Source organism: Sapajus apella, unplaced genomic scaffold (genome assembly GCF_009761245.1).
Source record: "Sapajus apella isolate SASKATOON/1434 unplaced genomic scaffold, GSC_monkey_1.0 scaffold62, whole genome shotgun sequence".
NCBI lineage: Eukaryota > Metazoa > Chordata > Mammalia > Primates > Cebidae > Sapajus > Sapajus apella.
This window is the reverse complement of record NW_022437002.1, coordinates 17,608,215-17,619,822: the sequence shown is the minus strand read 5'-3', so window position 1 is coordinate 17,619,822 and position 11,608 is coordinate 17,608,215. Positions and strand designations below refer to the sequence as shown.

Here is an 11,608-nt window from a genome sequence, read left to right as displayed (position 1 = left end):
AAAAAAAAAAAAAAAAAAAAAAAAAAGCAAAAATTAGGCATGGTGGCAGGCACCTGTAATCCCAGCTACTCATGAGGTTGAGGCAGGAGAATCATTTGAACTCGGGAGGTGGAGGTTACAGTGAGCCGAGATCATGCCATTGCACTCCAGCCTGGGGGACAAGAGTGAGACTTTGTCTCAAACAAACAAACAAAAAACAAAAATTTTTTAAAAAATTAAAAAAAAAATTCAATCAGAAGACAGATGGATAAATAGACAGAAAAAAAGAAGTATAGGCCAGGCGCTGTGGCTCATACTTGTAATCCTAGCACTTTGGGGGGCTGAGGCAGGCAGATCACAAGGTCAGGAGTTCAAGATCAGCCTGACCAGTATGGTGCAACCCCATCTCAACTAAAAATACAAAAATTAGCTGAGCATGGTGGCACACGCCTGTAATGCCAGCTACTCACTCAGGAGGCCGAGGCAGGAGAATTGCTTGAACCTAGAAGGCTGAAGTTGCAGTAAGCTGAGATCACACTATTGCACTCCAGCCTGGACAACAGAGCGAGACTCTGTCTCAAAAAAAAAAAAAAAAAGAAGTATAGAACATGGAAATGAGTTCTAAGTTCTAAGGAGTTGGTTAGAGAAACTTAAGAAAAAAATTCCTAGGCCAAGGCCATACAGGGAAAGACCCTCAGGGAGTCATGTAGACAGACTCTGGGAGTTCTGGGAGCTCAGGCCAGCAAGGGAGTGAGAAGGGGGAAAAGATTAAGGAAGGCAGATAAATGGGCTGGAAGCTGGACCCAGAACCCCCTAATGAGAGAGAAGAAAACAGGCATCAGGTAGAATGATAGGTCAGTTAATTTTGCTAAAATCCAGACTGGAAACATGGCTTCAGCAGCAAAACTAAAGAACCCAAAGCTCTTGTTGTGGGTGCCTGGCATAGCATTCAACATCCCCACCTGGGTGCAGATGTACTTCCCTTAACATCTAACCCCTGCTGTTCCATGCCCCACCTTGGCCCTGGCTCTGGCTCCCACCCCTGCCTTGACCTAGCTCCTAGACTTATCCCAGGCTGTGTCAAGTGCCTGCCTGAAGCACAGGGACCCTGACTGCAGGCTCCTAGGCAGCTATAGGAAAGAAAGCAAAAGGGAAAAAAGGCACATGTCATCCAAGCACACCACAAATACCAGTTTCTGTATTCTGTTCTCTGCTGGGGCTTCTCTCAAACTTAATTCCCTAGCTTCTCTTCACTCTGACTCAAGATTTCCAAGGAAGAAGGAAAAAGCCCTGGGGAAATGCCCCATTCCAGGCAGGAGCCATATCTCATAGCTACATCCATGCTAAGAAAGCAGGTCTACAACAGGATGTGATGGCTCACGCCTGTAATCACAGCACTTTGAGAGGCCAAGGCGGGCAGATCACAAGGTCAGGAGATCAAGACCATCCTGGCTAACATGGTGAAACCCCATCCCTAATAAAAATACAATAAATTAGCCAGGTGTGGTGTCACGTGCCTGTAGTCCCAGCTACTGTACTAGGGAGGCTGAGGCAGGAGAATCACTTGAACCTGGGAGGCGGAGGTTGTAGTGAGCCAAGATTGCACAACTGTGCTCCAGCCTGGGCTATAGAGTGAGACTCCATCTCAAAAAAAGAAAAAAGAAAGAAGAACGCAGGTCTACACTCCCAGACTCCCTTCAGCTAAAAAGGTCTACACCAGGAGTCAGTCAATTATCAACGTTTTTTTAACAGCCCTTGAGTTAAGAACTACATTTTATATTTTGAAGTTGTTACTTATTAAAAGGTTGAGTATAGCTGGGCGCGGTGGCTTAAGCCTGTAATCCCAGCACTTTGGGAGGCCGAGGCGGGTGGATCACGAGGTCAAGAGATCAAGACCATCCTGGTAAACATGGTGAAACCCCGTCTCTACTAAAAATACAAAAAATTAGCTGGGCATGGTGGTGCGTGCCTGTAATCCCAGCTACTCAGGAGGCTGAGGCAGGAGAATTGCCTGAACCCAGGAGGCGGAGGTTGCAGTGAGCCGAGATCGCGCCATTGCACTCCAGCCTGGGTAACATGGGTGAAACTCCGTCCCAAAAAAAAAAAAAAAAAAAAAAAAAGTTGAGTATATAATCACCTCCATCTGTAATTTGTCTAATAGAATCAAAAGTATTAACCATCTTGTTTTTTTAACTTTTTAAACTTTTTTTTTATATGGAGTCTTGCTTTATTGCCCATGCTGGAGTACGGTGGAACGGTCTTAGCTCACTGCAACCTCTGCCTCCTAGGCTCAAGCAACTCTCCTGCCTCAGCCTCCCAAGTAGCTGGGATTACAGACACCTGCCACCACACCCGGCTAATTTTTTTATTAGAGACAGGGTTTCAACATGTTGGCCATGCTGATCTCAAACTCCTGACCTCAGGTGATCCACCCGCCTTGGCTTCCCAAAGTGCTGAGATTACAGGTGTGAACCACTGTGCCCAGTTTACCTTTTTTTTTTTTTTTTACAAGACAGAATCTTGCTCTGTTGTCCAAGCTGGAGTGTAGTGGTGTGATATCGGCTCATTGCAACCTCTGCCTTCTGGGTTCAAGTGATTCTCCTGCCTCAGTCTCCCGAGTAGCTGGGATTATGGGTGCACGCCAACACACCAGGATATTTTGTATTTTTAGTAGAGACGGGGTTTCACTATGTTGGCCAGGCTGGTCTTGAACTCCTGACCTTGTGATCCACCTGCCTCTGCCTCCCAAAGTGCTGGGATTACAGATGTGAGCCACTGTGCCCAGACCACTTTTTTTTTTTTTTTTTAAGATGGTCTCGCTCTGTTGCCAAGGCTAGAGTACAGTGGCATGATCATAGGTCACTGCAGCCTTGACTTCCCAGACTTAAGCAATCCTCCTAACTCAGCCCTCTCAAGTAGTTGGAACCACAGTCAGGTTCTCATTGTTTAAATTTTTGTAAAGACAGGGTCTCAATATATTGCCCAGTCAGATCTCAAATTCCTGAGCTCAAGCCATCTTCCTGCCTCAGCCTCCCAAAGTGCTGGGATTACAGGCATCAGCCACCACACTCGACCCCATCTTTTTCTTTAAAAAAAAGTTAGTGGCCAGGGGAGGTGACTCAGCCCTGTAATCCCAGCACTTTGGGAGCCCAAAGCAGATAAATCACCTGAGGTCAAGAGTTCGAGACTAGCCTTGTCAACATGGTGAAACCCCGTCTCTACTAAAAATACAAAAATTAGCCAGGCGTGGTGGCTCATGCCTGTAGTCCCAGCTACTTGGGACACTGAGGCACAAGATCACTTGAACCCAGGAGGTGGAGGTTGCAGTGAGTGGAGATCACACCACTGCACTCCAGCCTGGGCAACAGAGTTAGACTCAGTCTCAAAAAAAAAAAAAAAATTTGCTGGCTGGGTGCGGTGGCTCACACCTGTAATCCCAGCACTTTGGGAGGCCGAGGCAGGTGAATCACAAGGTCAGGAGTTCGAGACCAGCCTGGCCAATATGGCGAAACTCTGACTCTACTAAAAATACAAAAAATAGCTAGGCATAGTGGCACATGCCTGTAGTTCCAGCACTTGGGAGGCTGAGGTGGGAGGATCACTTGAGTTCAGGAGGTCAAGGCTGCCACGAGCCAAGATTATGCCACTGAACTCCAGCCTGGGTGACAGAGCGAGACCCTGTCTCAAGAAGAAAAAAAAAAAAGCTTCCTGACCTTTGGTTTATACAATTCACCTAGTTCTTCAAATCTTGACATCTGCTTTGTGCCTAATTCTGGACTGAGCAGTACGGAAAGGCCCAGCCCTCAAAAAGCCCCATGTGGGAGAGGAGACATGATCACAGCACAGGGTGATAACTGCCATATTAGGGGTCATAGCCCAGGAATGGTCACAGAGGGGCCCCATGTCTGCCACAGCACTCAGTGCAGATCCAGTTAGAGAAAGATGTCCTTCCGATGGCCCTGGCTCTGCTGGACCCCTCAGCCCACTCTGAGTCAGCTGGAGAAGTCCAGGGTGTATAACTGTACCCTTCTGTTATCTCTTCCCATTGCTCTCCAGGCTCATCCCTACTGGAAGGGCAGTATGGAGCTGGAGCTGCTAGAAAAATGCAGGCAGAGGCTTCACAAGTTTTTCTTTTCTTCTCCCATCCCTCACCTGACCAGGCTCACTCTTCCAGGTACCCAGACCAATCAGGGGCATCTTCTGCCCAGTGTGCAGGAGAACACAGGAAACTGCCATTGCCCTCTGAAACACAGATGGGAAGAGAATGGTGTAGGGATTAGTGCTGTTGTTCAGGTCTCAGATATCCACTCTCAAGAATACTGCAAAGCAGCCAGGTGCAGTGGCTCACACCTGTAATCCCAGCACTTTGGGAGGCTGAGGCAGGCAGATCACCTGAGGTCAAGAGTTCAAGACCAGCTGGGCCAACATGGTGAAACCCCATCTCTACTAAAAATACAAAAATTAGCTGGGCATGGTGGCACACACCTGTAGTCCAAGATACTGGGGAGGCTGAAGCACAAGAATCGCTTGAACCCGGGAGGCGGAGGTTGCAGTGAGCCAAGATCACGTCACTGCACTCCAGCCTGGGCAACAGAGTAAGACTCTGTCTCAAAAAGAATACTGCAAAGCATGGGCCAGGAAGGGGTGGGGAAGAGGGGACAGATGTGGAGGACAAACACGTGGTTATATATGTGCCTGTGAGCAAAGACAGTAGAGACAGGGTGCCCAAAACCAACCATGGCCAGTAACTCCTGGACAAACACTAACCAGACCACCAGCCTGGCTGCCCTTCTTTGTGCCAAGCTAAAGATCTCTGTTAAAGACCTGTACTATCAGGGCAGCCGTGGTGGATCACGCCTGTAATCCCAGCACCTGGGAAGCCGAGGTGGGCAGATCACCTGAGCTCAGGAGTTTGAGACCAGCCTGACCAACAGGGAGAAACCCCATCTCTACTAAAAATATATAAAATTGGGCCGGGCGCGGTGGCTCAAGCCTGTAATCCCAGCACTTTGGGAGGCCGAGGCGGGTGGATCACGAGGTCAAGAGATCGAGACCATCATGGTCAAAACGGTGAAACCCTGTTTCTACTAAAAACTACAAAAAATCAGCTGGGCATGGTGGCACGTGCCTGTAATCCCAGCCACTCAGGAGGCTGAGGCAGGAGAATTGCCTGAACCCAGGAGGCGGAGGTTGCGGTGAGCCGAGATCGCGTCATTGCACTCCAGCCTGGGTAACAAGAGCGAAACTCCGTCTAAAAAAAAAAAAAAAGAAAGAAAGAAAGAAAGAAAGTGAGATCAGGTAACTGAATAGGCCCAGGAAGGGACGACTTCTCTCAGAATGAAATGAATGTACCCAGGAGGTTGTCAGAACTACAGAGATTCTCTAAGTACCCCTCACAGAGGTCTGATCAGCCCTGCTGGTAGGTCTGAATGGGCTCCTACAAGGAAGGTATATCTTCTGTTCTAGAGTCAGGGTCTTTTTCTGTCTCCTAGGTTGGAGTAGAATGGTGTGATCATGGCTCATTGCAGCCTTGAACTCCTAAACTCAAGTGATATTCCTGCCTCAGCCTTCCAGGTAGCTGGGACTATATGCCGATGCCACCAAAACTGGATTTTTTTTTTTTGAGACGGAGTTTCGCTCTTGTTACCCAGGCTGGAGTGCAATGGCGCGATCTGGGCTCACCGCAACCTCCGCCTCCCGGGTTCAGGCAATTCTCCTGCCTCAGCCTCCTGAGTAGCTGGGATTACAGGCACGCACCACCATGCCCAGCTAATTTTTTTTTTTTTGTATTTTTAGTAGAGACAGGGTTTCACCATGTTGACCAGGATGGTCTCGATCTCTTGACCTCGTGATCCACCCGCCTTGGCCTCCCAAAGTGCTGGGATTACAGGCTTGAGCCACCGCGCCCGGCCCTTTTTTTTTTTTTTAGAGATGGAGTCTCACTCTGTTGCCCAGGCTGGAGTGTGCAGTGTCACAATCTCGGCTCACTGCAAGCTCCACTTCCCCGATTCTAGCAATTCTCCTTCCTCAGCCTCCCCAGTAGCTGGGACTACAGGTGCATGCCTCTACGCCCAGCTAATTTTTTCTATTTTAGTACAGATAGGGTTTCACCATGTTGTCCAGGCTGGTCTTGAACTCCTGAACTCAGGCAATCCACCTGCCTTGGCCCCCCAAAGTGCTAGGATTACAGGTGTGAGCCCCCGAGCCCAGCCAATTGGATGTTTTAAAATTATTTTAGAGATGGGGTATGGCTAGGTTGCCTAGGCTAGTCTTGAACTTCTGGCCTTAAGCTATCCACGCACTTCAGCACCCTGAGTCTCTCGGATTACAGGTATGAGCCACCATGTCCAGATCTTTAATTTTTTAGATGAGAAAATAGACTCAAAGAAGTGAAGTTAGGCCGGGTGCAGTGGCAAATGCCTGTAATACCAGCATGTAGGGAGGCCGAGGCAGACAGATCACTCGAAGTTAGGAGTTCGAGACCAGCCTGGCCAACATGGTGAAACTGTTTCTACCAAAAAATACAAAAATTAACTGGGTGTAGTGGTGTGCACCTATACTCCCCGCTATTCTGGAGGCTGAGGTGGGAGAATTGTTTGAACATGCGAGGCGGAGGTTGCAGTGAGCCAAGATTGTGCCATCATACTCCAGCCTGGGTGTCAGAGTGACACTCCAACTCAAAAAAAAAAAAAAAAAGTGAAGCTGAAGTTATTCACTCCAAATCTACAGCTAAGAAGTGGCAAAACCAAGGATCTAAGGAGGAGCTAATGGAGAAAAGGCAAATAAACACAAACCTATAGAAAGATATGCACTAGGCCGGGCGCGGTGGCTCAAGCCTGTAATCCCAGCACTTTGGGAGGCCGAGGCGGGTGGATCACGAGGTCAAGAGATCGAGACCATCCTGGTCAACATGGTGAAACCCCGTCTCTACTAAAACTACAAAAAATTAGCTGGGCATGGTGGCGCGTGCCTGTAGTCCCAGCTACTCAGGAGGCTGAGGCAGGAGAATTGCTTGAACCCAGGAGGCGGAGGTTGCGGTGAGCCAAGATCGCGCCATTGCACTCCAGCCTGGGTAACAAGAGCAAAACTCCGTCACAAAAAAAAAAAGAAAGATATGCACTATGCCTCACAATAGAAACATGTATGATATGCTACAGAAAAGGGCAAGGACAAAGAAATATTGACATTGGCTTTTAAGAATTCCCAACAGTCAAGAAGAAGAAGTCTTTCCAGGAAGGAGAAACTATATACATGACTTCAGTATAGCAGAAAAATGACAAATTAGATACAAGTAAATTTCCTTTTTTTTTTTTTTTTTTTATAAAGACGGGGTTTCACCATGTTGGTCAGGCTGGTCTTGAATTCCTGACCACGAGTGATTCGCCCGCCTTGGCCTCCTAAGTGCTTGGATTACAGGCGTGAGCCACCACGCCCGGCCGATACAAGTAAATTTCCAACCAAACAAAGCAGGTAACTAGAGCCTCCCCCTCTGGAAAGTTATGAAAATAAGAAGTCTCCAAATGGCCCAAAAATGCTGATTTAGTCAGTAAATTGAATGTTCCAATTTTGTGCTGAACCCAAGAGACAAACATATTTATTTATTTATTTATTTATTTATTTTTTATTTTTTTTTTTGAGACAGAGTTTCACTCTTGTTACCCAGGGTGGAGTGCAATGGCGCGATCTCGGCTCACCGCAACCTCCGCCTCCTGGGTTCAGGCAATTCTCCTGCCTCAGCCTCCTGAGTAGCTGGGATTACAGGCACGCGCCACCATGCCCAGCTAATTTTTTGTATTTTTAGTAGAGACGGGGTTTCACCATGTTGACCAGGATGGTCTCGATCTCTTGACCTCGTGATCCACCCGCCTCGGCCTCCCAAAGTGCTGAGATTACAGGCGTGAGCCACCGCGCCTGGCCGAGACAAACATATTTAAATAGGGTCCCTGCCTTCTTTCAGTTTATGGTCTTGTAATGGGAACAGATGATATTAGTACATTGTGATTAAGAGATTTGATCAAATTCTGCACAAAAGCTGCACAAAGATGGCAAGAAAAGAGTAACCTTGCTAGGATGGCTTCTTGGAAGCCGTTTCTTCCTGAGTCAAGTCCTAAAGAATAAATAAACCGGAGTTATCCAAGTGAAAGAGAGAGAAAATGTTCACACCAACAGCCAATAAGATAGATACAACCTTTTCCCTTGATCTCATCAGCACCATGAATATCATTCTTGGGATTGATTTAATTGCCAATAATATCTTTATAAATATAATCTTAGTTTCTAGTTTCTAAAAGGATACAGGATAGAGCAAGTAATAAGACAAGTTGTGGCCGGGCGGGGTGGCTCATGCCTGTAATCCCAGCATTCTGGGAGGCCGAGGCGGGCGGATCACGAAGTCAGGAGTTTGAGACCAGCCTGACTAATATGGTAAAACCCCATCTCTAATAAAAACACAAAAACTAGCCGGGTGCATGGTGGCATATGCCTGTAGTCCCAGCTACTCGGGAGGCTGAGGCAGGAGAATTGCTAGAACCTGGAAGGTGGAGGTTGCAGTGAGCCGAGATCGCATCACTGCACTCCAGTTTGGGTAAAAGAGCAAAGCTCCGTCTCAAAAAAAAAAAAAAAAAAAAAATCAGCCAGTTGTGGTGGTGCTCATCTGTAATCCCAGCTGCTACTCAGGAGCCTGAGGCCAGAGAATCACCCAAACCCAGGAGGTGGAGGCTGCAGTGAGCTGAGATCATGCCACTGCACTCCAGTCTGGGCGACAGAGCGAGACCCTGTCTCAAAGAAGACAAGTTAAATCTGGACACAGTGGCTCATGTCTGTAATCCCAGCACTGTGGGAGGCTGAGGCGGGTGGATCACTTGAGGTCAGGAGTTCGAGACCAGTCTAGCCAACATAGTGAAACCCCATCTCTACTAAAAATACCAAAATTAGGCCGGGCGCGGTGGCTCACGCCTGTAATCCCAGCACTTTGGGAGGCTGAGGCGGGTGGATCACGAGGTCAAGAGATCGAGACCATCCTGGTCAACATGGTGAAACCCCGTCTCTACTAAAACTACAAACAATTAGCTGGGCATGGTGGCGCGTGCCTGTAATCCCAGCTGCTCAGGAGGCTGAGGCAGGAGAATTGCCTGAACCCAGGAGGCGGAGGTTGCGGTGAGCCGAGATCGCGCCATTGCACTCCAGCCTGGGTAACAAGAGCGAAACTCTGTCTCAAAAAAAAAAAAAAAAAAAAATACCAAAATTAGCCAGGCGTGGTGGTACGTGCCTGTAATCCCAGCTACTTGGGAGGCTGAGGCAGGAGAATTGCTTGAGCCCAGAAGGCAGAGGTTGCAGTGAGCTGAGATCACACCACTGCGCTACAGCCTGGGCTACAGAGTGAGACTCCATCTCAAAAAAAAAAAAAAAAAGAAAGAAAAGAAAAAAAAAAGCCAAGTTGTGAGTAAAGCCAATACACCAACACTGTCTTTCCTAATACTTCTGACCCAATAATTTTTTTTTTTTTTTGAGATGTTGTTAGGCTATTGTTGCCCAGGCTGGAGTGCAGTGGCAGGATCTCAGCTCACCGCAACCTCCGCCTCCTGGGTCAAGTGATTCTCCTGCCTCAGCCTCCCAAGTAGCTGCGATTACAGGCATGTGCTACCACACCAGGCTCATTTTGTATTTTTAGTAGAGACAAGGTTTCTCCATGTTGGTCAGGCTGGGCTCGAACTCCCAACCTCAGGTGATCTGCCTGCCTCCATCTCCCGAAGTGCTGGGATTATAGGCGTGAGCCACTGCACCCAGCCAAGAATTTCACGGTCTAGTATAACTTCATTGGAAACCACTCTTTTCTGCTAAAACAAAATCAAAACTGTTCAATCTGAGCATCTCTTTATAATCAAACTTCTCAGGGACACAAATTTCTTTTCTTTTCTTTTTTTAGAGACAGGGTTTCTCCATGTTGGCCAGGCTGGTCTCGAACTCCTGACCTCAGGTGATCCACCCGCCTCAGCCTCCCAAAGTGCTGGGATTACAGGCATGAGCCACTGTGCCCGGCCAGGGACACAAATTTCTAAGGAATCAAGCAAGCAAGTCTGGAGTTGACAAGAGGAACCTGGTGGCCTGCTGCCACCAGAGTCTAAGGCCGGTTTCCTGGGCTTAACGCCCAATGACCTGTTGGCCTCTTGCAGATTACCCAGCACACATGAGAAGGCTCTGAAATTACACCTGGGGTGGGAGCTTGAACAACACCCTGGCTGAAGGGGAAAAGGAAGAAGAAACCTGAATCTTGCTTTTCCCTTTCTTTTGCTGGTGAAACTGAACACCAAAAGGGATGAGGCTTGAGGGACAGGGGTAAAAGAGGTGGGAGGAGATCTGCAAAGAACAAGAGCTCCCAAAGAATGAGGGTGCAACATAAATGTTTTTCTCTAGGACAGAAAGTCATCCTCAGCCAGCTCTTGACTTCCTCATCTTCTGCTTAATACAACTGCTTTCCAGACTAGCCATGCATTAACAGATTCCAGACTCTGAGCTTGTCATGAACTGCCTACCTGGACCTCTGGCAGCATTCAGAAACTCTAATGTTATCTTTTTGTTTTGAGATGGAGTTTCACTTGTTGCCCAGGCTGGAGTGCAATGGCGTGATCTCGGCTTACTGCAACCTCCCACTCCCAGGTTCAGGCGATTCTCCTGCCTCAGCATCCCAAGTAGCTGGGATGGCAGGCGCGCGCCACTACAACCAGCTAATTTTTGTGGTTTTATTATTATTATTTTTTGAGACAGAGTCTCGCTCTGTCACCAGGCTGGAGTGCAGTGGCATGATCTCAGCTCACTGCAATCTCCCCCTCCTAGGTTCAGGCAATTTGTGTCTTCAATTATCACCTTAAGCCTTGATTCTTCACACCCCAGTTCTGTATATTCAATGCCCTCTGGACTTCTCCACTAGTATGTTCCATAGGCACCTGAGATTCACCATGTCCAACACTGTACTCATCAAATCCAGTAGCAGAGTGTGGAGGAAACAGTTAAGGCTGCTTGACGCTTAGTTCTGATATTTCAAGAGATACTATATCCAAAGCACCTTGCACAAGGCCTAACCCATGCTCTTCTTTCTGTATACTCATCCTGTGGTATCCACAGGAGATTGGTTCCAGGACCCTTTTGGATATCAAGATCCTGGGATACTCCGGTCCCTCATATAAAATGGGACAGTATTTGCATATAACCCAAGTACGTGTTCCTGTATATTTTAAATCATCTCTAGAATACGTATAATTCCTAATACAGTATAAATGCTAAATGCTAGGAAAATAGGTGTTATACTGTATTTTTTTTTTTTTTTTTTTTAGACAAGAATTTTGCCTTGTTGCTCAGGCTGGAGTGCAATGGCATGATATCGGCTCACAGCAACCTCTAGTTCCCAGTTGAAGTGATTCTCCTGCCTCAGCCTCCCATGTAGCTGGGATTACAGGCATGTGCCATCAGGTCCAGCTAATTTTGTATTTTTAGTAGAGATGGGGTTTCTCCATGTTGGTCAGTCTGGTCTCGAACTCCCGACCTCAGGTGATCCACCTGCCTTGGCCTCCCAAAGTGCTGGAATCATAGGTGTGAGCCACTAGGCCCAGCATATACTGTATTTTTTTTTTTT

The 11,608-nt window shown here is 47.6% G+C and overlaps 1 protein-coding gene across 4 annotated transcripts in view; it reads right to left on the bottom strand.

Moving 5' to 3' along the window:
- Positions 1 to 11,608, bottom strand: part of AKR1A1 (aldo-keto reductase family 1 member A1) — an 18,947-nt gene that overhangs the window by 4,421 nt on the left and 2,918 nt on the right. For 2 of the 4 annotated variants that reach the window (XM_032247404.1, XM_032247403.1), the window contains one exon: positions 4,132 to 4,221. In XM_032247404.1, coding sequence (XP_032103295.1) covers positions 4,132 to 4,215 — 84 coding nt within the window. In that variant the 5' untranslated portion in view covers positions 4,216 to 4,221. Of the gene's footprint in view, positions 1 to 3,692; positions 4,110 to 4,131; positions 4,222 to 8,040; positions 8,064 to 11,608 lie in introns of those variants that run through there. The other 2 variants (XM_032247405.1, XM_032247406.1) reach the window with 2 other exon arrangements.